The sequence below is a fragment of the Ammodytes marinus genome (assembly GCF_949987685.1).
Source record: "Ammodytes marinus genome assembly, chromosome: 17".
Lineage (NCBI taxonomy): Eukaryota > Metazoa > Chordata > Actinopteri > Uranoscopiformes > Ammodytidae > Ammodytes > Ammodytes marinus.
The window spans coordinates 26,916,207-26,942,267 of NC_137221.1; the positions used below are offsets into that span (position 1 = coordinate 26,916,207).

At 41.1% G+C, this 26,061-nt stretch overlaps 1 protein-coding gene and 1 long non-coding RNA gene across 3 annotated transcripts; one reads left to right on the forward strand and one right to left on the reverse strand.

Moving 5' to 3' along the window:
- The first annotated feature begins 689 nt into the window (after window positions 1-689).
- ctps1a (CTP synthase 1a) lies at window positions 690-21,371 on the forward strand. The gene is made up of 18 exons (XM_080045926.1): window positions 690-852; window positions 2,547-2,728; window positions 3,105-3,275; window positions 3,644-3,744; window positions 3,860-3,976; window positions 11,545-11,628; window positions 12,420-12,500; window positions 12,600-12,751; window positions 14,045-14,177; window positions 14,295-14,383; window positions 14,467-14,561; window positions 18,640-18,702; window positions 18,915-18,958; window positions 19,500-19,596; window positions 19,688-19,743; window positions 19,827-19,923; window positions 20,394-20,538; window positions 20,966-21,371. Exons 2-18 carry the CDS (start codon window positions 2,560-2,562, stop codon window positions 21,048-21,050), a joined length of 1,779 nt encoding a protein of 592 aa, XP_079902052.1. The 5' UTR covers window positions 690-852; window positions 2,547-2,559; the 3' UTR covers window positions 21,051-21,371.
- A 2,335-nt stretch (window positions 21,372-23,706) lies between these two features.
- On the reverse strand, window positions 23,707-25,941 carry LOC307264391. Of its 2 annotated transcripts, none has more exons than XR_013845317.1 (7): window positions 25,874-25,941; window positions 25,211-25,272; window positions 24,907-24,962; window positions 24,676-24,732; window positions 24,403-24,455; window positions 24,080-24,166; window positions 23,707-23,906 (listed from the first exon to the last, which is right to left on the reverse strand). It is a non-coding gene; the product is annotated as an uncharacterized lncRNA (long non-coding RNA). The 2 variants fall into 2 exon arrangements; XR_013845318.1 differs by having other exon boundaries at window positions 25,869-25,920.
- Between the last annotated feature and the right edge of the window lie 120 nt (window positions 25,942-26,061).

Genomic DNA, 26,061 nt, shown 5'->3' on the forward strand with positions numbered 1-26,061 from the left:
AACAAGCTCCAACATAAATAGTTAAATGCTTATAAATATCTAGTATAATATGTTAAGGTAAACCAATATTACAGCCCTCTCTATCAGCTCACTAAAAACCTTTCGTCATGAGGAAAATGCAACTTTTTTAAAAATTCCCTTCAACATGATCCTTCAAACGTGAAACATGAGCTCCCCCTGCTGGTTGTAAGAGGAACGTACGTGCTGTGCTGCCTTCAAGTGCTTATCATAATTCAACGTGATTTGGCAGGCATTTGGTATGAAAACTTAGACGTAATTTACGTAAGCAGTGGTGGAAGTGCTAATTAGGCTACATTTATTCAACTTCTGGGTGTGTTGTACAGTTTATGCTCAATGAATTATCTGTGTACCCATGTTTATGTTACTTTAGACTTCTATCCCACTAAAACTAAGAAGCAGGTGTGGCAAAACTATAAGAAATGTGTATGTGCAAGACATCTATGATTGGTGCCTATTTATAGCGAACAGACATAGGCTATGTTTATAGAGCAACAACAGTAATACAATCCAGATTTTTAATAGCCTATGCTTAATTACAAAAGTGTTCCAAAGTACCCCACTCTACCCTACAGATACTGTACATTGTGCAACATTCCCCAGCCGACGACGGGTCAGTGAAGGCAGCACAATGTTGTAAGCGTGCATTGTAATAAATGATGTACTGCAGACCCGGAGTCGTGGTCCATACACGTGTAGAGACAATTTGGGGATAGATGGGTCTGTAGGGACAGTCGCTATTTGGTTCGGTATTTGGTTTCTTGAAGAAGCCGTGATCTGTTTCCGTCGTCGACAATTTGTTTTAAAGAGCAGCTCTGACTGAAGAATATTTTGGTGAGTTGAAATCATCGAAATATGATGCTGTTATCAGTGGCTGTTAGCTAACAAACACTGTAAAGTTACAGATTATGAGGCTAAACACAAGAATTGTGGCTTCCGGTCATATGCAAAATAAAATAATTAAAATAAGATTAAACGAATTGGAATGTACCAGATAATGTAACGAATTGTAGTAGTAGTCCCGCAATTCAAAATAAAGTAGCGTTGCATAATACTACTCTTTATGGTCAATTTTTTTTAAGTGTCAAGAAATGGATTCCTTCGCTTTTATTTTGAATGCTGTGTCTGGGCATTCTGCTGAAATGAAATTTGGCTAGCTTGATGCAGTGGACAACATGTTCGCGACACTTTGTTTTTAGAGACAGTAATTTAACCAGCACCGGTGCTATGTTTGGCAAATCTTAATCTCAGACAATTAAAGAGACGTTGGTTTTGTATGTCTGAAAGTAATTGTCGTTCATCGGTGTTAGCCAAAAGCTCATACTACGTGCTGTAGTTTGGTCTGGCTTTGCGAGACTAGCCAAAAGCTAACCCTGTTGGCGGCATTACTTTGAAACGTTGACTTTCTTTCACGGGGGTAACCTGAACGGGCGGTTCAGTTTGCTTGTACTTTGAGCAAAAGGAACATGCGGAAGTTCCCACCCGTTCGGCACATGCTGTGTGCTAAACCGAGTGCTACAAACGCGCCATGCTTGCTTTATAAGCTGTCGTGAAACTGCTGAGTGAAGGAGGAAAATCTTTTCGCTCTCAGCTTCACATAGTGGCCTCTTTTTAACATTAATTAACCAGTGGGTTTCTCATATGATAGGCCCATGTTTAGGTCGTATACGGGGATTGTTTATCTGGCTCCCACATTAGTTAGGCCTACTGCGGTCCACGCTGTGTGTAGAACCTGTAGAACAGAGGACCTTACAGCCATTGTTTTGGTTAGCTCCACATGTTCACTCTTTTTTATTGTAAGCAATAGCGCCAAAGACTGTATATAAAAGCATATACACATCTCCCTGTCAAGTATCTAAATGCTAATTGATTAAGAGTGAAACAAGCTTCAGGAATAGGTAGTAGCCTATGAATGGTTGAAAGGGCATTTTTTAAACACATTTTCTAAATGAAACACACCCAAACTACTATTCCAATGTATCTTTAAACCTAGTATTATATTGGTCCTGTTGTTTCCACTTTACGTTTAATATGTGGAGGTATTGTTTGTTGAGGTGTATTAGCAGCAGGTATTCTTTTTGGATTTGTCCAACTCAAAGAAAAGGTGAAGCTCAGTTGTTGAAGCTGGTGTATTATTTTTGGAAAATTTAAGATGAGACATTGCAGATAAATAAGGGAAAATTCTAATTTATTTATATGGTCACAACATTTTGTCATTTTCCCCCAGTCAAATAAACAATTTTATTTGTACATTTTGTATGATTTATTTATATACTAGTATTTAAAAAAAAATACATGTTATGGACACTAAATAGACACAAATCTCAAAACTGACCCATGCTTGAAGAAATAATGTTTTTGCCTGAGGTGTCTCTCCTTAATACTGTGTTCAGTTATCATGTTGTTATTTAAAGCAAATACAGGGCAGACATTAACAGTGTGGTCCAAAAGCACAATACGCTGTGTATGTCTTTTCTAATAAGTCTACACAGTGTACCGTTTGTTCTGAACCTGCTGTCTCCTCCCAGACCACAGAGCCCAATGATGAGGTACATCCTGGTCACTGGTGGAGTCATCTCAGGTATCGGTAAAGGCATCATAGCCAGCAGCGTGGGCACAATCCTCAAGTCATGTGGCCTACATGTGACCGCCATCAAGATCGACCCTTACATCAACATAGACGCTGGCACATTCTCCCCCTATGAGCACGGTACGTCCCAGGGGGAAACAATCCCTGCGTTCCAATTCACATACTCTTTTCTTTTTACTTCACTACATACTATAGTACAGAAGAGTTTTAGGGCCACAGGAGTAAAAAAAAATCAGATAAGGATTTTTTTTTTTTTTCATTATGTCAAGAATAAAGACGAATACTCCAAAATGCTATTGGAGTTAGTTGGGCATTTATATATTTTCAGCATACTACAATTGACGTGCATGTATTGGGACATCCTAAATCTTTTTCTGGCATAATAAATAGTAGGGAAGTAAGGGGATTGGAACGCAGGGAATGCTTCTCATTTCAAATATTCCCCAGTGAGACAGCCACGTGTTAACATGATGTGTTCCCATGGTGTGGTTGACAGGGGAAGTGTTTGTGCTGGATGACGGCGGCGAGGTGGACCTGGATCTGGGGAACTACGAGCGCTTCCTGGACATCCGGCTGACCAAAGACAACAACCTGACCACGGGCAAGATCTATCAGTCGGTCATCAACAAGGAGAGGAGGGGGGACTACCTGGGCAAGACCGTACAGGGTAAACACACACTGAGGTCTGGGAGAGGGGATGGGGTGGCAGTGGTGAAGTGGGTAGGGAGATCGTCCTCTGGCGTCCAGGGTTCGATCCCCCGCCTCCCCTCCACATGTCGAAGTGTCCCTCCCTGGTCAAGACACTGAACCTCAAATTGCTCCCGATGGTTCAGAGGGCGCCTTGCATGGCAGCTACTGCCATCAGTGTATGAGTGTGTGTTTGAATGGGTCAATATGGTAAGAATTGTGAAGTACTTTGGGGCTGAAAAAATCGGCTAAAAAGTGATATATAAGTCAAGTCCATTTACCATTTATGGAACAAAATGCAATTTTTTTTAAATGGTTGGTTAAATAATTTTTTTTGTGTTTTTCCAGTGGTGCCACACATCACAGATGCCATCCAGGAATGGGTGGTGAAACAGGCCAAAGTACCCGTGGACGACGATGGGGTACAACCTCAAGTGTGTGTAATAGAGGTAAGACGAGCAGCGGGTTTTTAATCATTTGGTGGTTTACACTATCAAATGGTTGTACAAGGTGATCTGCTAGCCAGATGGTCTCTGATGGTTTCTGTGCCTGTGTGTGTTGCAGTTAGGAGGCACTGTTGGAGACATAGAGAGCATGCCTTTCATCGAGGCCTTCAGGCAGTTCCAGTTCAAAGTCAAGAGAGAGAACTTCTGCAACATTCACGTCAGTCTGGTCCCACAGGTAAAGAGAAGAACACCTCCAGGCCCAGGGTTCAACATAACTTTTTTTTTTCCTACTGGCCCGCCGGGCCAGTGGATCCGAGTTTTACTGGCCCCTTGTATATTTTCACTGGCCCTGCACACACTTTTTTTTTCTTCATAATTTAGCGTCAATAATTATAATACCTGTATTAGAAAAATAAAGAAAAATAACCAGATCTAAAGGGAATATCTATACTGTAACAGTTTAGATATTCCCTTTAGATTTGGTTATTTTTCTTTTAGTTAATTATATGAAATGTTGATATTGCTCATACATAATATAAAACCAGGCAAACATATTGAATTTGAAGCCTACAACTGAAAGTATGTTGAAGGGGTCGGCCAGTATTTTAAAGTCCAATAGTTTGATGATTGTTTTTATTCTTGAATTTGGGCAGTTTAATGAATAGTTCACCTGCAGAAGTCATGTTCAAACATAAAAAAAAAAAATAAGAGATGAAGGTCTGGGGCCGTATTCACAAAACATTTTAAGGCTAAGAGTAGGTCCTAACGTGCTGATTTAGGAGTAACTCTCAAAAATAAGGGGCGTCTCACCCCTAATTTTAGGACTCCTAACTTTTTAAGATAAGTGTAATTCACAAAGCATTTTAGCGCTAGAACTAGCTCCTAAATCTATGAAAAGCTAGGAGTCCTCGAGAGGACTCCTAAGTCACTAAGAGTAAATCACAGACACTCATTTGATGGCATTTTGGAGAGATTTAATGCTAGTGAGCTTTACAAAAGGTACCTTAATAGCTGTAAGGGTTTAATGATCTTAGTAAAGCTATATTTAGAAAGTATAGACACATTTATATTTATCATATTTATATAAAAAATTATTTATTAATTATTAAGTTCCTTTTCCTGCAGTTGCTTTGGGTTTACGATGCACTGAAAGTTACTGTTGGTGTCACGTTTGGGTTTAATTTGTTACTAGAGTAGGCCTATATGTGGCGCTTCCATCTCCTCCATTCCACAGGTCCGCTACTGTATAGTTGCGCGTCTCGCCTTTTTCCTTCCGCATGCACTTTACGATTTTGCCAGTTGTTGTTTCTAAATTGTGAATTTCCTGGTTTATCGCTGTCTGACTATTGCTGCATAGTCCGCCGTTGAGGGAAATACAGTGAGAGTGCATGGCGTACAGCTGTTCAATGAGGATATTTTTTCCGATTCAAATCATTGTAAAATTTTAAATGAATAGACCTATGTGGCGCTATTGTAGGTTAATTGTGAACGAATGTGTGGGAAACCCTGCAGTATCTTGGTTTCATGTTAAATCAGTGTCACTTGTCATTAATTGTATATAAAAACTCTTCACTTTAATACAGCGACACAATATGGATATCTCCCACAGTGGTTCTATCATAAACTCACTCTTATGCCTCGTTTCCACCGAGTAGAGCGGGTCGGGTCGGAGCGGTTCGGTCCGGGTAGTTTGGCTTTTCATTTGCCAAAAGTTGGGTAGGGTACGGTTTAAGCGCACCTAACCGCTCTGAGCCGCTCCCGATCTCAGTACTCCTCCGTAGGGGTACTAGCGGCCTGAAAGCGGGCCGAAAATGCATGAGAAGGCGGAGCTACACACTGCCGTCATTTGATTGGTCGAAAGAATCATTTCCGCCATGTGTAGATCTCGGCAAGAGTGAAGAGAGTCTTGTGTTTTGGCGAAAATGTGAGCACAGCTCTGTTTATTGTGTGGTGTTTTTCCTCGTCAATAAATTAATCAGTTGGTTACACTGTGTCCCATAGTCACGTAGCTGCTGCAGCCAGCACTGTTCGCTCACTGTCTCTATGAGTTGCGCCGAGCGGTCTCTGTGTGTTTACGCCATAGATAGTAGTAAAATACACGCTCACAACAACACGGGGGGAATACATAAAGAAGCGGCTGGTTTGAATCATCTCCGCCGTTTGTAGTCACCTCGGCTAGAGTGAAGAGAGTTTTGGCGAAAATGTGAGCGCGGCACTGTTTATTGTGTGGTGTTTTTCCTCGTCATTAAATGAATCAGTTGGCTACACTGTGTCCCACTGCTACGATGTCACGTAGCTGCCGCAGCCAGTGCTGTTCGCTCACTGTCTCTATCAGTTGCACCGAGCCGTCTCTGTGCTCACAACACGGGGGGAATAAATAAAGAAGCGGCTGGTTTGACCAAGCAAAAACAAGAGACCGCTGGCTTGACCACAGTTGTTCCCACAGCCCGATAGTTTGACCCACATTCTGGCGTCGGCTATCGCAGTCCAGCCTAAACCCCGCCCTACCAGTAAGGGTAGGGTCGGCGGTGGAAACAACACCGAGATTCTTAAAAGTGAGCTGTCCCGCTCTGAGCCGCTCCGATCCGACCCGCTCTACTCGGTGGAAACGAGGCATTAGCTCTCATTCCCTCTCAGCCAATCACTGTGGGCATAGAAGGTATGAACATGACATCATCCATAGCAACAGGGTCAACACCGCCCTCTAGTCTTAGCTTAGGAGTCCCTCCCATTCCTTAGTAAAAGTTGATCTTATCAGCTTTGTGAATAGGTTTTAAGAAATTACTCCTTACTAAGAACTTTTAGTGCTCCTTAGGAGTACTCTTAGCGCTAAGATAAAATGCTTTGTGAATACGGCCCCAGATCATTCTTTGTGGTGTGGTAGGCTGTTTTTATTACTTTCTCTATATGCATTAGGGATAGGGGTGTGAACGTTTACAAAAATGTCTAACCGTGTACACGACGGAATTTTTTTCGTGTACACGGTTAACCGTGACGTCATTGTCCTCGTGCGCCCGCCGTCCTGTAGGCGAGCGCACACACACACATACGCGTTCGCCTGTCATGTGCGCCGTCATTATCGCGCTTCATTAATTTCCTGATTAATATAGCCTATCGCTTTCTACATGTCCACGTTTATGCAGGTTGAACAGGTGTTATAAAGTTTGGGCTACTTACGCGCGTAGTTCACGTCAACCGGGTAACTTTAATCTTTAGGTTATCTTTCATCACTTTTCCGTGGCTGTGAGTCGAGCCCGAGAACGGCGCCTCCCCGTGTGTGTGTGCGTGTGTTTGCGATTATACACACACTCACACACACACGCCGAGGGACAGACAGATTGGGCAGACTAGCTTTTATCCTCCCCAAGTAGTTTATTAGTGATGTAAAATCAATAAATGCGTGTCTCCAGAACATATTTAAAAACTTTGAAAAAAAGAACATTTAAAATTTGAAGATTTTTTTTTTAAACGGTTTTCGTTTATTGATTTTTCCTAAACGGTTATGATTTACTAAACGGTTACTCGTGTACACGTGTACACCCCTAATTAGGGATGTGAATGTGTCGACCGAATGACCGGTTTTCCACTTGCGCTCCAGTTGACTTTAAAAATAGAATAGAAATCCGAAAATCAGGGGGTTATGCCGTTTTTTTAATAGGAGATTTCACCGTGTATGCGAGTTCACGTCTGGTCGTGAGCGCGCTGCAGGAGCGTCACTTCAGCATGAAGTGTCAGCTTCACATAAGAGTCCGGTGTGGGACCATTTTTTCAAACTATTGATAAAAAACAATGCGGTGCAAAATATGCAGCATAAATTAAACGCTTGTCTGAGACTATGACGTTAAATCACCTTAGAAACACACAATGCCTTCGTCCGAGCATAGCAGCGTTTCACCGTGAGATCTCGCCAGTGAGTGAGCCGTCGCGCAGATGAACTGTGGTTTGTGGCTAAAATAATAACCGGGGATATTCCCCCCGTTAGCGATTTCAATGGGAAAGACTTCCGCGATCTGATTGTATGTCTCGAGCCTGAAAACACAGTGCCATGTCGGCAGACAAACTGCGCGACTATAGGAACTGTCCAGTGAGCCGAGTCCCTCCGTTGGTTTCTGTCTACAACCGACACAATCCCCGGAGACGCATTCACAGCGTTTAAATAAAGCCTCTCATTTGTATTACCATTGCATGCAAATACTGTAACATTACGGCGGCAGCTAAAGGAAAAGCGCCGTTTTCACTTCATTTTCTGCACCTCAACCTCTGCTGTGGGAAGAAAGAAAGGGGGCAGAGTAAGCTCATTTATGCTCTACGTTACATACGCATACGGATAAGGACGAAGCCTTCTGTCCGTACTCTGCGTAATTACGTCCGTATTTCTGCACGTATCCTGCAAGCTTGCGGATGCGTACCAAACGGACAGAACGGAGCATTATTACCGGAGATCACGGGGGGGCATAGCCAACAGTTCACTTTCACTTTTTCACTTACTGTACATTTGTTTACAAATACAAACGAAAGACATAATACTTTAGAAAATGTCTTATCTTTTGAGGAGAGGTTTTTGTGAGTTGGTACAAAATGACATACACATTTAGCTATCTATGAAGTTACACGGCCGGGGCACAGGGACAGACAACTACAACAGAGCAGCATGAGCGGGGATCGCACGGGGAAGAATGTCAGCTAGACGGCAGCAATAGAGAAGTGCCGGAGGTCCGTGCGAGACTAGTTTGTTGACATGTCGTGATTAATGTCCTCCTCACAGACCCCCGCTGTCTATTATACCTCTAGTTTAGCCTCTTCCATTGCTACGGTAGTAGGCCTATATCGCTAAAGCTGTTTCTTCCATGGATCTATTATAAAATATTTAATCCAGTTAATTCACTGTTAGACTCTTCTTCTTCCTATTTGAGTAACTTTTTACTCTGACCGGCGCTGCTGCCCACTAATGGTTGATTTGCTTAATGTCGATTCCAACATAAAGGACGCATGGAAGTATGAGGGCAGTGACGGATATAACGTTGTAAACGTACGTCTCTTTTTACGCACGGAATTGGAGCATAAATGAGCCTTAAGTCGATTGATTTGTCGACTCGCAGGCGGACGGTAGGCAGCTCTGCCAACGGAGCGAGAGTGCGCCCGCTTGTTGCTCTGCCTGTCAAAACGCCCACGCATCGTTTGTCCACTGGCCTTTCATTAAAAAATATATTTTATATTAGGTTTATTATATTGAGTCTTAAATAAAAACTGCTTTCATTCCGACTCTCAACGCGCATTTCAATGAACCATGATGTAGTCTACAAAAAGATACTGAACTGTGATTGGCCGTTACTGGCCCGGGCGGGACAGTGACTGGCCAATCAACTTGCCCTGCATATGATTTTACTGGCCCCGGGCCTACGGGCCATGCGTTATGTCGAACCCTGAGGCCTGACTGCTGCTATCTGCTGCTGAACCACAGTCTAGTACATGTTGGTTCGATACTAGCCCTGCATTCCGAATCGCATACTCTTTCTTTTTTCTATTCTACATACTACATCTGATGATAAAAATAATCTAGTTAGGATGCAGTAGGCATACAATTGGGACATATTTTACTTTTTTTATTTCATCATAACATTGCGCCTTGATCTTGCCTCTTGCTTTTATATCCGTCGCATCCCTGTTTGTTTTCATATGGAGGCTTCGTCGATGTGACCTCACTTCAGGTTCGCACTGGATTATGGGTCAGAATCGCCCAAATAGGATGCTGTTTTCAATAGGGCTGCAACTAACGATTATTTTGATAATCGATTAATCTGTCGATTATTTTCTCGATTAATCGATTATTAATCGATTAGTGTTTTGGTCCGTAAAATGTCAGAAAATGGTGAAAAATTTATACATTTTCCAAAGCCCATGTTGACGTCCTCAAATGTATTGTTATGTCCAAAACACACAGATATTTCAGTTTACTGTCATAAAAGGATTAGAGAAACCAGAAAATATTCACATTTGAGAAGCTGAAATCAGAGAATTTGGAAATGTTTTATTAAAAAATTACTCGAAACGATTATCAAAATAGTTGCCGATTATTTTAATAATCGATTCGTCGATTAATCGTTGCAGCTCTAGTTTTCAACACTAAAACTTTTGGCCGGATGTAGTAGACATCTGGGACTTTCTAACCATCCTAAATCTGTCCACAAGAATTGGGACATCCTAAATCTTTCTCTACCTTACTAAATAGTAGAAAGTATGCGATTGGGAACGCAGGGAAGGTTACATATTAGAGCTGTCAATCTTTTGGAATCCCACGATTTGATTGGACTGATGCAAAATCGATTCCCGATTCAAAATCGATTTCTCAATTCAGTTCAAAGGAGGATTTCAGGATCTGCTCCAGTCCACTGTGTGCTAAATGTGTTGTGGAAAAGCATGGCATGAGAGCAAATTAAAGTCCATGTCTTATCGATCTTAATTTTGTCTATTTTAATCTGAAGCTTGTAAAGCGTGGGATTTTAAGACAAGTCAACATTACCGGCGGCAGCGAAATACATATATAGAAAATATTTAAAAAAATATAGGGGAAGGTGGGGTGATTTGTGCAACTTTTTACTCAAAGTGATTTTAAAGTGAGGCCTTGACAGTTATGTCTCCAACTCAAATATGTACATATATTTCAGGATGTTGTGCATCCCTGGCAATAAAAACTTTGGATCTGGAATAAACTGTTTAAGAAATATAGCTTTCGGAAAAAAAGTTGTCTTGTCGCACAAATCACCCCACAAAGTCACCATCATCATCTTTCTGGCCATCTGAACTCTCATCAGTGGTGTCGTTAAGTGGAATTGAGATGTCACTCTCTTCTGAGCTACTGTAGACAATCACTTTCTTTTGGTGACCAGCGTATACAGCCATGCCACTGGCACAACTCTCAGAAATGTACTTTGCACTAGTTGCTCCGTGCTTGTGGAACCAACTGCCACCTGACAAATGTGATTCCCCCTACATTTCTGCCTTTAAATCAAGGCTCAAAACCCATATGTACACCCTGGTGTTTCCTCCCCATTAACCTCTGCACTACTTACTTACCTCTGCACTACTATCTGTGTTTATGTGGATGTATGGGCTTTACGTCTTTTATTTTGGTTATTGTTATTTTACCTTCATTGTTTACCTACTGAATGCACTATGTACAGCACTTTGGACAGTGCAAACTGTCATAAATGTGCTTTTATAAATACATTTTACTTACTTACTTACTTATAACTCACCCAGGCCCTTGCGCACAAATCACCCCATCCCCAGAATTTTGGATAATAGGCATGATGCAGCAATTTAGGGTTGACATTGTGCTAATTATATAGACTCAAAGTGTAGCATACCAAAGCACTAAAACATGTGTCAAATGTTTTCAAACGTGTCTATAATTGTTCAGACACAATAATCAAAAAACCTTGATCATGGAAATTTTACTTTGAAAGACAAAACAGTTTTTTGATCTTAAATGTGCTTATATCTTATTCCTTGTGTCTCCCTACTTTACAGGATGAGTCAAATGGATGGCTCTTCTTAAATATGTGGTCACATTTCCAATTTCTTCCACGGTTTTCTAGAAACAATGGGTTTTGCAACTTCCAAAATGCACAAATCACCCCACCTTCCCCTATATATATATAAAAATCGCAAATTATGAATCAATTCCAAATCTCAGAAGATAAGAATCGCCCTTTTTTACATGAACGACTTTTTCTCCAGCCCTTCTAGATATGTTCAGGGCAGTCAGTTTATTACACGTAACATGTGCATTGTTGTTTCCAGCCCAGTGCCACAGGAGAACAAAAGACCAAACCAACCCAGAACAGTGTCAGAGAGCTCAGAGGACTGGGGCTGTCTCCAGATCTGGTGAGTCAACCTGCGGTCCACACTGGTCCTTTATACAGGGTTCACTCACTCAGGAAATGACTGGCAAATTCATCAAATAAAAACTCCAGGCCTGGAAAAGTCATGAAATGAACAGAATGTTTTGTAAAAGTTTTTTTTAATATACTGTTTTTGGTCTGCTATTTTAAACTGCTTAATGGAAATGGGGTGAAATATTTTGGAAATCCTATGGAAATGTTTTGAAAATGATTTGGTAAAAATGTGTGGTAGCCCTAAATTAATTTAATATAAAATATGAATTGCTTAATTCTACTGTGTGTGTCTGTACTTCCTGTGACTTCACACATCCATACATTTCATGAATAATGAGTGTTCACCAAACGTCTGCTAGATGAGAAAAGTTCAGACAGTTGTATTTTTTCCTAATTTACCTCATTTGGAAGGCAATGTGAAAGTTTGATCCCTAAATCAGGGATTAAGCTGTTAACTGTTAAAAACTGAGTCCAAGCTATTGTGAAATAATGAAACTAGAAAACGTTGCAAATTGTTTTGATTCAGCGCCAAATTAAAATAGAATCGTGTGTGTGTGAAGTCAGCATCTAGGACCTGCCTTTCTGACCACCACCTGACATCATTGTGTATTGGCAGCTCATTTCCATGATAAACTTTGCTCTGATTGTTGTATCATGTTTTATATGTTGTGTGTTCAACAAAGACACTGTTGCCATATAGCACTTCATTGGTCTCCCATTTTCTGTGCCAGTTCCCTGTTTTCCCCTCAATCATGAAAGACTTCTCCTCTTTGCCCACAGATCATGTGTCGCTGTTCCACCCCTCTGGAGAACTCTGTCAAAGAAAAGATCTCCATGTTCTGCCACGTAGAACCCGAACAGGTCCGTAACAGACACTGTAGCCCATTGGTCTGCTCTGCTCTGATGAAGCAAAGCCCCACTCTGAACCCCCCCCCCCGCTGTCTCTCTCTCTCTCTCCAGGTCATCTGTGTGCATGACGTGTCGTCCATCTACAGAGTGCCCCTGCTGCTGGAGAAGCAGGGTGTGGTGGGCTACCTGAGCAGGAGACTCAACATGCCCATAGAGACCCGGCCCCGGAAGATGCTCACCAAGTGGAAGGAGATGTCGGACAGGTGAGAGCAAAGCATCCATTTATTGAAGGGATGGTTCAGTATTTTTTTCAAATGGGGTTGTTATGAGCCCAGCCCCGTAGAATGCCGTGATTGACCAGAATACAGCATCTCTCAGTGTTGTGTTATGAGCATAGTTAGTCTGGTCTGGAGATGACCATAGGAAAAGTCACTGTTAGGCCTTTCACACCAAAATGAACCAAGAGTCAGTTCCAGGCTGGTGTTGGGGTCAGTTCAAAACTGGTTACAGCCTTATCCCAGTTATGAACCGGTTGGTTTCACATCGACCGGAGACAGCCATGGAGCCGGCAAGAGAGCAACGTCATGACGTCACTGTAAACGTGTGTGTACGTCACCCGACGCCGCTGCTCTTGTGGCTAACGCTAAAGCTACCGCTAGCTTTAAGCACAACAACAGCGGCGAATACGTCTTATTTTTACACTTGTTGGCTCTCGCTTTGCTTTCTTAAGCAAACAGGACCCATACAGCGTATTCTCGCCGGTCAATTTGATCGCTACGTTCGGTAATTATGTTATGTTTACGTCTCGTAGTAGCGGTGTTTTTAAATATGGCGGGCATGAGGTTTGAGTTGCTCTGGTTGGTCAGGATAATCCCTCCCCCAACCGTTCGCGCAAGCAGTTCTTATCAAACCCTGCTCAATCCTGGGGTATGAGTTCCCCCGGTTTTTACGGCCCGGAGCAGGCTCTCTGGCGGTGTGAAACCAAAACACTGGCTCTAACTCCGAACAAGCCCAGAACTAGCTCCGATTTTGCGGCGGTGTGAAAGGCCTATGTGTGGAGTTTGGCGGAGACGTTTGCTGTAGCAGAGATCGGCCTTGTATTGTTGCAGAGGGGGCCAGAAGAAAAACACTTTTTTCGCCACGTATATAAATGCTAACCTTAAAAATAATGTATGCGTTCAATTGAATGATTAATGTAGGATTTGTTTCTGCTTTGGTTTGCCGCCGAACAGGCATTTATTATTGCATTTTTTTTTCAAGTGTAAGTGTAGTTAGGCCATGTAACACGACGCCATCTCAAGCTAGTGCGGTGCAGTGTATCACCAAGTGAACCAAAGTTCTTCTGTATACTTTTGCAGAGGGAGAAGGAACCATGCCTCGTGTCTCCTTTTCTAAACTCCTTATAGTGACTGTGCTGATTGCCATCTCTATCTAGTAACAGACTAACTCTGCATAAGTACCTTATACAAGCACACTTCAAATATACTGAATGATCCCTTAGTGGGGCTGAAAAGCACACATGCTACTGTATCTTAATAAGCATGCTGCGTTCACAGGTCAGACAGACTGTTGGAACATTGCTCCATTGCGCTGGTTGGGAAGTACACCAAGTTCTCCGACTCCTACGCTTCCGTCATCAAGGCTCTGGAGCATTCAGCGCTGGCCATCAGCCATAAACTGGAGGTCAAGGTATGAATGCAATGTCCCATTTCACTAATGTCTTCTTGTTCTACCAAAACCCCATGAGCTGCACGTCAGTATGCCTCTTGACATCCTGTCACCTATAGCCTACCTGTCTCTCTTCAGTATATAGACTCTGCTAACCTGGAGCTAAACACTCTGCAGGACGAGCCAGTCAAATACCACGAGGCCTGGCAGAAACTCTGCAGTGCTGAGTGAGTGATTCCTGACACCATTGTGTTTAACACAACGTGGAGCATTCACATTTGTAGTAAACTGTTTTCCTCCCTGTCCTCAGTGGCATCCTGGTTCCAGGAGGTTTTGGAGTCCGAGGAACCGAGGGAAAGATTCACGCCATCAATTGGGCCAGGAAGCAGAAGAAACCTTTCCTAGGTACGCCATAGCAGCCAGCATAACCACCATTACACTCTATTTACACACCTGCCAACCTGCCACGCATGCATAGCAGATAAGCATTTCGACATCAAACTACTTTTGTACGATTTCTCATTCAAAACTACGCAAAAGGCTTGTCAAGCCTGTCGTTTCAATTGCGCGTGTGTAGTACCCAAGTCTAGCAGCGGGAGGCAGCAGCACGTACACCCTGCCAAAAACAAAAGAAGAAGAGTTTGACCAAAGACGCCAGATTATTTTGCTTCATCCAATGAGCTGATTCCGTTTGGTTTCCATCACAACAACAGTTTGTTCGTTTGTTAGCAGCAAACTAGCATAAGCTAATAAACTGGTTCTAGAATTGCAGTTCTTGAACTGCAGCCTCCTTTGCCCGACTTGCCAACCTTGGGGAAATATTGATAGTTGGTTGGTTAGCTTAGCGTTACGTTATAAGCAAGCTAACTCGTTTATCATGTCAGAAAAGTGTCCGTGTGTGTGTTTGTTGTGGACGGTGACCAAACATCCCCCTTTTCCATGCGCATTAAAACTGTCCCCGTTTGTAATGTGCATTAAAAACAAGGTGAAATAATTACCAGGAAAAACTCATTCTCTCTCTTTAGCCTTCAAGCAGGCTTATTATTCAAGAAGTTGAAAACAGTAGACTTTATCATTTTACATCTCATCATACAAACGTGCACCGACTATATCAAACCGTATAACTGCTAATAGAACCGCAGTAACTCTGGTACCATACCACAATGTTTAAGGACTCCAAAAGATATTAAGGATTTAAAAAATATACATATATTTATCGGATCAAAACACTAATAACCAAATAACCACTCATGTTCTCATTTTCCGAATTTTGTTTTAAAATTTTTATATGAAAAGAAATAACGATTGACATTTAGATTTTTTTTTGTTGGCATGGCAATAAGAAAGTAAATACTTATCCATAACTGCACTCACAATTATATTGAACTCAGATTTTTCTGAAAAGGTTTCATTAATCAGTTATTTCATTAATGATAATTAGCCTAGTTATTACCCAATTTTAACATCCTTTAATTACAGCACAACAGTTACAATGGTCAAAATACATGAAAGCAAAATTGTCCCCCCTTTTTCCTTTTATTGTCAAGAACATTGAATATAAAACTTAAAAGTTTTAATTTGAGGTGTGTGTGTGTGTGTGTGTGTGTGTGTGTCAGTGTCACTTAATTATGCTGTCTGATGAAGATGACAGAGAGTGCAGTTTATTGAAGATTTTTTTTAGAGGTGGGCATAGATTAATTTTTTTAATCTAGATTAATTTTGGAATTAATCTAGATTAATCTAGATTAAAATGGCTCATTTGAATTCATTCATAATATGTGTGTGCTCCTAAATAATGACTCAAAGTAAGTCTTTGAGAACGTGTTTCTCAAGTCAGGTGGCGCATCAGACCAGGGGCTCATCTCCTGTGCAGGTGCACACCTAATGCATCAAGTTAACTTGCGTGCAGAAAGAGGATGTCACGGAATTCATGTCCGTTAGCTTTTCAATATAAGACTGTCAAAATAAAAGTCCCGCAAAACAATCGTTATTTTGGGGATTAACTTCTCCGCGTGAGAAATTTGAGTTGTAGGCTAGCGTGTGAGAGTGTGAGCTGGTTGATATGAGTGTGTCTCACGGCCAAAAGGGTGAGACTTGGCAGCTCTGTCAGTTGTCAAACAAAGCGGACGGACGTGGTCTCTATAGCAACGAGATCAGCTGAGCTATCACTGATAAAAAAAAATATTGTTTCCATAATGATTTCCATAGCCTTAAGCCATAGGCTAGCCTACATGTTGTGTAATTCAGTGATTTTCAACCTTTAATGAGTCGAGGCTATGCATTGGCTTTGGCGATTTCCCTTGCCTCTTTTTTTTCTCTCCACACAAAGCTCTCCCATTGCACACACGCATGCCCCGGCCGCTTCCGAGAGCACAGACTGTTAGAACTCCTACAGTAAACCAATTCCGCATTGCACAAGGTGCAAACAACCTTGGTCTTGTCGAGGTTTCCATTGGGAAGCTTCTTACATACCTGCAAACTCGTCGCTTTTCGGCGAAAATCGCCGTTTAGAATCAAAATATATGACCCACGTGAATCGTATAGATCCGAAGAGTTTTTGTTTTTGGGAGGGGGGGGGGGGGGGGGGTAGCGGCAGCTGCCAGAGAAGTCAGCCAGCGCTTCCCAGACTGGACTGTGTGGGCGAGTTACCGTAGTGTGAGACAAGGGAATATCGTTATCTTGGCAATAAAACATCTTTGGTAGACGTCATGAGTAGCCTATTGTCCAATCAGCGTTAAGATCGGGCACAAGCATCACTGCTGCCGCTGTGTGTTCAGACTTTAGAATTGGCTAAAAGTCTCAATCAAAACCCTTTTGATAATAAAAAATTAGAGGCTTTGATTAAACACTGTCAATGCTTCAGAGGTTAATGTAACAGCCTACTGAAACAGAAACTATACGGAGGGACGCAGCTCACTGTATTTAGTCACGCTGTCCGTTTGCCGACATGGCTCTCTGTTAGACTCGAGACATAGAAAAAGATCGCGGAAGCCGTTCCCGTAGACAAAGTTAACGGGCAGGATATCCCCGACTGATTTCATCCATCAAACCACAGAGTTTTTTTCTGAGCGGCGTCTCACTCGCTCACTGGGTCTCCCGGGTCCCGGTGATTTTCACCGTCACAGCGATCGACTCGCTGCTTTGCTGGGGCGGAGACTTTGTGTGAAGGTGATTTAACATCACGGTCGTAGACGAATGTTATAACTTTATGCTGCATAGTTTGCACTGCACTGTTGACCCACACAGGACTCTTAAGTGAAGCTGACAGTTTAATGAGCGCACATTGCAGAAATGAAGTGTCTGCAGTGCGCTCACAATCAGAGCCGACCGACAGCCCCGCCCCCCCCAATTTATTTTTATTTTTTAGTTTGTGTGTTTTATATTAACATCATATTATTATATCATACAAAAAAAATAATACAATGTTTTGATCTAGATAGCCTAGTTAATAGCCCAATAATTTAATCAGTTCATCTGGGAGGTAATCCAAGTTTAACTGATCACGTCACGTTCACGTCCAGTGTGTATTGAGTTTATTTAAAGACATTTGGAAATGGGGCTCAGATGCCCATGCACTGTATAACCTATTTCAGCCTCATCTGTGGAAAAAAAGATAGCTGGACAACAGAGTTCTTCTGCTTCATTCCTCTCACTGCATTTAAATGTATTCATTATATTACAGAGAAATATGTCCCATAAAAGAAAAAGAGCACCAAGCCCAACCCAGAGGACCCTGCATAATATTTTATTTTAAATGAACATTTTAATGGAAAATCCAAGAAGCTTCTAATTCATCCGACCCAGTGTCTCCAAATTATTTGTTCACACAAAATTCCTCAGATTTAGCCTCTTAATTTCCCTCTCAAAGTGCACCAGATTCATGCATTTCACTTTAAAAAGTTTAAAAAAAATCTCCCGGGGGGGCATACCCCCGAACCCCCCTAGGAGGGTCAGGATCTCAGCTGGCTATTATTTTCACCCAGCTGGACATTGGAGGCAATAGTGGAGAACTCTGGTTGTGTGAATGATATTTAACAATAGCCAATCGTTTGGACAGCGAAAAACACCCGACCCCCCTAGAAGGGACGGGTGTTTGTCACCTTTTTCACCTCCTATGAGTTTGCAGGTCTGTTCTTAAAAATACATTTTCCCTGAAGCAAACCCGGCGGCTTCCTAGCTGCATCCATGTCAGCACGTTACGTTTGATGTGGTAGGCTACACAGGTGCGAAGTCGGACTCGTTCTGACTCGTGCACTACAGTGCAATTCGGCCAGGTATACATCCGCGCTAAAATAAGAGGAACAAGAGATTAACGGCGATATTTTTTTTATCGCCGATAAGAGTCTGGCGTTAACGCAGCACGTTAACGCCGTTATCGGCCCACCACTAATTTTTTTTCTAAATAGAGTGTAATGATAAGCTCCAGTCTTCAGATGTGTCAAAGTGAAATGAATAGCCTCATCATTAAGTACTGTTTCTGCAGGTGTGTGTCTTGGAATGCAGCTGGCTGTATGTGAATTTGCCAGGGACACGCTCGGCTGGACAGGTAATGTTAACTTTTCCGATCAAGCTAAAGTGAACTGCTCCAATGATTTGTGTTAAATCCACCAAGACAGACCACAGTATTATCATATTTATGATATGGTGGTATAAGTTTCAGTTATAGTACAATGTATGATAAAGAGAGATGGGTACCATATACTTCTGTCACTTTTAACTTAATAAAGAGAAAAATGTATTGGTGTCTTTTGCACTTAGATGCCAACTCGACTGAATTTGACCCAGAATCCAAGCATCCTGTGGTAAGTCCTTTTTTCATAACTCAGAAATGATTTGGTTGTATTTAGACCTGAGAAGTGGGTTGGATTAAAGGTTCAGTAAGCGGAATGGTGAGTTTAGCTAACTTCCTGTCAGTGACTGCAGTTAGCAGTCCCCTCCCTCGTCCCTACGTCACCACATTAATGCACTGTGGTCTTCAAGCAGCGTGTTATCTAGCATCATCTCAGATCCGCAAGTGTGATAAAACGTGATTAAAATCCATCAAAACAGACATAGGGAAGGATTTTTAACTGCTCCGCCATTGTAGGCGCATACACATTCACCCATCTGTCGCGTACGGGTGCCGGTTTGTAGCGTTCTCTCTTCTGATTGGTTATCAGTAGTGGGATCCCCGAAAAGTTTATTTGCCGATTACATGCAGAGCGAGTGACTGAGAGATCAGCTTTATGAAACGCGCACACTATATAAGTGATCACTGTATGAATAAAGAGCGATTTAACACTTATATTAACATAAATAAATCTTTTACTTCACCTTTAATGTTGTGGTGTTGGGCCTCTGCAGGTGATCGATATGCCAGAGCACAACCCCGGGCAGATGGGCGGAACCATGAGGCTAGGGAAGAGACGGACAATTTTCAAGACCAACAACAGTGTATTACGTAAGAAAAAAGCTTTTAAATTAACTTCACAGCCCCCAACATCTGATGTGTTGTCCCAAGTACCCATGCTCACAGCCATTCTGTACTCCAGGCAAACTTTACGGAGACGCAGAGTATGTGGACGAAAGGCACCGACATCGCTTTGAGGTACGATGAGCTGTCAGTTCAGCAGCAGCATTACATCACATGGTGGACAGTTTGAATGACCTTAAGATGTTGTCGCTGTGCAGGTCAACCCTGAGCTCAAGACTCACTTTGAGGAGAAGGGCTTCCGCTTCGTAGGTCAAGACGTAGAAGGGGAAAGAATGGAGGTCATCGAGCTGGACGGTAGGATAGTGCTGTTATTTATTAAAAAATGTATTTGTTTCAGGACAATGCACATTAATGAACATGTACAGCAGTACATGTAAAAATGCCAGATTGTAGCCTGGGGTTAATTTCCATCTGTAGTCCATTAGGCAGGTTGATGTTACAATAAAAATGACAAAGATATACAATAGAAACATTTGCTATGTACAAATACGGAGAAACAGAAAGAAAGAAAGAAAAGTAAAACAGGATCATTCATTAGTAGGTTAAACAAATACACAATTAATACACAACTAATAAGGTACAGCATACATTTAGAGGTGGTTGCACCTTTGGTTAGTTCTTAGCCACACCTTTACTTGGCTCTTAAATGTGGCCAGAGTGGGACGTTCCCTTATAGGTTGGGGGTAGTGTGTTCCATGTTAGCGTTTAAGTCAATACTTCCACCTCGATGGTTTGTGCTTCATCTTTTTATTTTGTTTTTTCAGATCATCCGTATTTCGTTGGAGTGCAGTACCATCCTGAGTTCACCTCTCGCCCCATTAAGCCATCGCCCCCATACCTGGGTCTGCTCCTGGCTTCTGCCGGGAAGCTCCAGAGCTACTTACAGAAGGGCTGCCGGATGTCTCCACGGTAACCATGCAGCGTCACAGTTCAATGGTCAATCGGGAATAATTGGTCGGAGCATAATGCCTTACTTTTTGCAGTGCAATTTTTTCAGTCTAGTCCTTCCAAAACCATAAAAAAGAATGTTTACGGCCTCCTATTCTCTCAAGACCACACTGGTGCATTTTCCTTTTTTGCAAGCTAAATTTGAACAAGATATTGTATTTCCCCTAGCTCATTGCACTCCTTTTTAATATGAAATAGAATTCAAGTATAAAAGTAACTTTCCCAATCAAGATACACTGGTAACATTTTTTACTTTTAATGTATTTGACTGTTTTAATAAAAATAGTACTTGTGGTAAATTGTGATTAAATGTTTGACAGCCCCAATGACATAATACATCGCTCACCAAGTGATCGGTTCATTGACTGCTGTATTTTGTCGTACACAGGGATGAATACAGCGATCGGAGCGGCAGCAGCACACCAGACTCTGAGATCTCAGAGTTGAAATTTCCTTCAATCTCAAGTGAATGAATTCAGCACAAGACTTGAAATGTACGCTAAATGTTTGCAGCTATTTTCAAATACAGATCTAACTTTACATCGGTGTCAGTTCTGGACTTGTTTTTTTTTTTAAATGGAAACCTATTGCTCTCTGCTGGGATGATTGAGACTTACCAGCCCTGGAATGGACTACTTCCCTTCCCCACATCCAGTCTCAGGAATGGACTGCTTCCTAGCAGACTCAGTACCACTTGAGTGTCTGTGGCCTTATTGTAAATAGGTACTGCTGCATGGAGCCACCACCCACTGCAGCTTATTGAAACATGTCTTCAAGTAAATAAAAAGGGATTCCAAAAAGTAGTTTTGTCTTTCTATTTCATTAAATAACAAACATTTACAAAAAGTTGGAATATATTGGTCAGTATTGCATGGAAAACAGTTTGAAACTAGAGCTGCAACAATTAATTGACGAATCGATTATTAAAATAATCGCCAACTATTTTGATAATCGATTAATCATTTTGAGTAATTTTTTAATAAATGTCCAAATTCTCTGATTTCAGCTTCTCAAATGTGAATATTTTCTGGTTTCTTTAATCCTATTATGACAGTAAACTGGAATATCTGTGTGTTTTGGACATAACAATACATTTGAGGACGTCAACATGGGCTTTGGAAAATGTATCAACATTTTTCACCATTTTCTGACATTTTACGGACGAAAACACTAATCGATTAATCGAGAAAATAATCGACAGATTAATCGATTATCAAAATAATCGTTAGTTGCAGCCCTATTTGAAACTATTAAAATCAGTTCATATTAACCCTTTCACGCATAGTTATCACTACAGTGGACAGCTATTCAAAAGCTGTTTTCTTGAATATGCATGGCTGTAGATCGCCAGTGGCATATCAGACACAACAGTGGACTCGTCATCTAATACACTGTCAACCATTGTAAGAGCAGCCACAATGTCAAACAAGATAGCCGACAGGGAGCAGAAAAGTTGAGCAGCTCAGGAATATCATGTAAATACTTCTAAAATAGGAGACCCTGGGCAGGTAAAAATATGGCAAAAGAACAACCTAAGAGTTAAAATTCCCAATTATTGATTTTACATGGGAGGAAATGATGTTTAACCACCTGTCCACTAAATGGGGACAATACTATTGATGGCAGATTTGTGCTTAAGCTTCATTTGCTGTAACTTGGTTTTAAATCAATTGATTTGTTATTAGAATTAAACTTGAAGTATTTATTTAAAAACTTTTCCCAGATTATCCCTATGTGTATAACAGTTGGTCATTATGTCAATTTTCATATTAACCCTTATGCCCTATTAAAAAAAAGTTAGACTGGGACCGTTAAGTACATTTTGTGTATTTTGACCTTTGAACTGCATTAAAATGATGAAAACATTTTTTCACATTTTTTTTCATGAAGGGGTTGTTATTCAACTTATGTTGTGATTTAATAAATCACAAATAGAAATTAACCCTTTAGATGCCATTTTTGATCATATACCACTAACGGCTTTTTTGAAAAATAGTAAATACACAATTTCAATATTCAAATCTTTTTTTTAATTTTGATTATTATTAGTATCACCGGCTCACCCATCTGAACAATAGACGAGAAAATTGAATTTGGGGCATTATTACTTTTTGAATAATGTCAAATTGAATAAAAAAAGTTAGATTTATACCATTGACTTACATTATTAAGAACTTTTTGGCAACCTGCCTAAAGTGAATTTTTTTTCTGCCTCTGATTTCCCATATTACTGCAGAAAGCACAATGCAATTGGGTAAAATGAAAGAATAGTAAAATTTACCCAATTTATCACCTCTTTTATCAAAATATGAATTTTTATGATGAAAACCACTCACTATAACTACAAAATAAGTTTTGTGTGTGTATGAGAGAAATTACAAGGGGTACAGATTTGCAGCCCTAATAGCCTATGACACATGCAAACAGACACACCTCCACACATCTTATTTTGTCATGGACATGCAGACATCAGTCCATACTATCCATATCAGAACACCTTTAACATTTCTTTAAAAAATTATTTAAATTCTGATTTTATCTTGCCATTGCCAAGGAATCAAAAATACTGGTTTTATGGCTTTTTACGAGTTTACGAAATGGCATCTTTTTACAAGGATTTCAAAAATGGGGCATTTTTTTTATTGACCTTATTTTTAACAAGTCTACTACCAATTCAATTTTTTTTATAATGGACATCAGTGGTACAAATCATGTAGTTAACGGTGCCAGTGTAACAAAATCACACTGTCTGAAGTAGATATGGATGAAACTCAGAATATTCAAACTTCATTGTAAAACACACCTCCTTACCAAATTGTATGGCTATGGGTCAATCACAGCCAAAATGCTCTCAAATGCAACCCCAGATACACAAATCTCCAATGGGGCATAAGGGTTCAGAGCTTTGATGAAGTTATGTACGGCTGTGCTGCTGAATTACATCTGAAGAAATTGTAAAGTAAAATGTTTTTGTATAACATTTTAATTAATTAAAGTATTATATGTTAATATATGAAAACATATAATTTATTCTTCACATATATTCTTCACTGGTTTGTTAAATACATTTCAAAGTTGAACGAACTCAACACATGCAGTACACAAGGACATGTGAAACTCTGAAAAATGTGCCTTTGAAAAAAGTTTTATTCAAGAAAAAAAAAAATCCAAACTGAGGATATCATAATTCATGCATAAATTGGGTTAAAGCATCAGTACAAGCAACTTGTTGCGATTCCTTAGCAGCACATGGGCAGCCTACAGCAGGGGGAAAAGGCAAGAGTCCCAGACCGCGGTCTGCAGCAGTGGTCCCAGGCAGAGTTCCAGACCTGAAATGTAACAGGAAAACATTAGTGCAATCCAGCAGCCTTTACACAAGTCATCAGTCATGATCTGATCTCAGTCCCATATCCGCGTGAGTTCTCATCCAAACAGTCACTCGTTAAGTGATCATCATGGATCAGACAAAGTACTTGTGTCTGTACTACAGCTGAAGACATACCTCCATAGCAGAAGGCCATACTGCACAGCACAGGGGCACCTGGCTCAACAGCACAGGGGCACCTGGCTCATCTGGAGCAAGTCATGCCTACAGGAGAGAAAGCAAAGAGTTAGAACTGAACACATCATTGACATGACTTCTGTGCTACAGGTAGATATGTTGGACAGTTGAGTGGCTGCTTATGGCAGAAGGGGCCATAGCAGTCAAAGACCACCCAATACTCTAGCATGCACTTGGAGAACCGAGAGCTACGTACAAGCCCAGGTCCATAGGATAGCACGCTGTAAAGTTTGTTTAATAAAAAAAAAAAATATTTTAATTACCTTGACATAGGACATCTCCATCCAGTCACTTAAGGGTCAGCCATTTTGATCATCTAAAAGAAAAGAGGAAGACCTTTAGTCACTTTTCTATATCTGTTGCTTTATTAAAACATTTTAGGAAAAATGGCTCAGTTAAACATTAATTGTCTCGATCAGGATGTACTCAGTGAGGGCAAGTTTGTCATCACAGCCAGTTCAGTACCAAGGGCTACATACAAGCCCAATCCTTGGGATAGCACGCTGTTGTCACTAGTAACATTGAATTTTAATTACCTTGACATTTATAAGCCATCTTTATCCAGTCACTTGAAGGTCAGCCATTTTGGTCAACTAAATAAAGAAACAAGGGGAACAAGTCAGTCACTTTTCTACATCCGTCGATTTATTAAAACATTTTGGAAAAATGGCTCAGTTAAACATTTATTGTCTCGATCAGGATGTACTCAGTGAGGGCAAGTTTGTCATCACAGCCGACGTTATTTAAAACGCAGCTCAGAAAGTTACCTGCATGAGACGTGGTCAGATTGTCCATCCTTTCCTTCTTCAATAGAAGCCTATGCCTGCAGAAAGAAGCGTTTTAAGTGTTAGACATGTTACAGTAATAGGCATGAACAGACAGAAACAATGGTCAGCAAGTGTCCATCCCCAAATTGTTGCTGTAACAGTTATATTTTTAACTGAACAGCGACCGTCGGTGGAAGATTTCATGTAGGCTTCCTGTTGACCGTTCACTGCCACAGAAGGGCATGCACGGCTTCGATGTAGCCAAAAATGCATCATGTCTTGATGGGGGTAAAACGCAACATACCTGCATTCTATACAGCTATCCATCGTTGGATGCCAAGCTGGGGCTCCAATTGCTGGTTGACCCTGAAGAAATACAAATAAAGTTAACAATTAGACCACATTAAGCTAGCACAAATTACGATTGTAGAGATCTACCTTAGCTTGATCAAGTGTGTGCAAGTAAGATTAATTAAATTTTGATTAATTTGCATTTGAATTATAAACCTCATACTCAAGGCGCTTTAGCCGAGAACGGGAGATATAATTGAAGAAATAAGTTTGTCAAACCAGGCTTCTCAAGCGTTAAATAGTCTTGGGCGTGTAGATCCTTTTTAGCCGTTCTGCTAACGACTAAGCCACGTGGTGGTTAACACGCATGCATTAAGCATAGATGTCTTAGCCTAACTGTAGCAAGTACATTTTGTTACAACGAAAGAAAGACGCCTTGATGTGGGTTACTGTACACCAATGAACTGCTGTTTATCAAAGTTTAACTTCACACGCATGACTTCAGAAGCTATAAAAGGCAACGTTGCTAGTTTAACCCGCTAGCCAGTTAGTGTAGCTCAAATTAGCCGATAACAGGCCGATAAGATAAAATATGCATAAGATGACAACAGCAAATTAATTGGTTTACAAATAACCTCAGTACACGATTTAAAGAATAGTTGAGACCTTACCTTACCTAAGTCCAGAACAGCGCTGGTTGTGTCCTCTTGTAAGACATGAAGCGGAAGAGACAGAAAGGAGCGTCTCGTGCTGTTATATACGCTTGCGCCAAGCAGCCGCCCGCTGATTGGCCCTCATAGCTCACGTGGACGCCGTGCATGACGGGAAATGTGTTTCTTACAAGCGTTTCAGGAACCCTGGCTG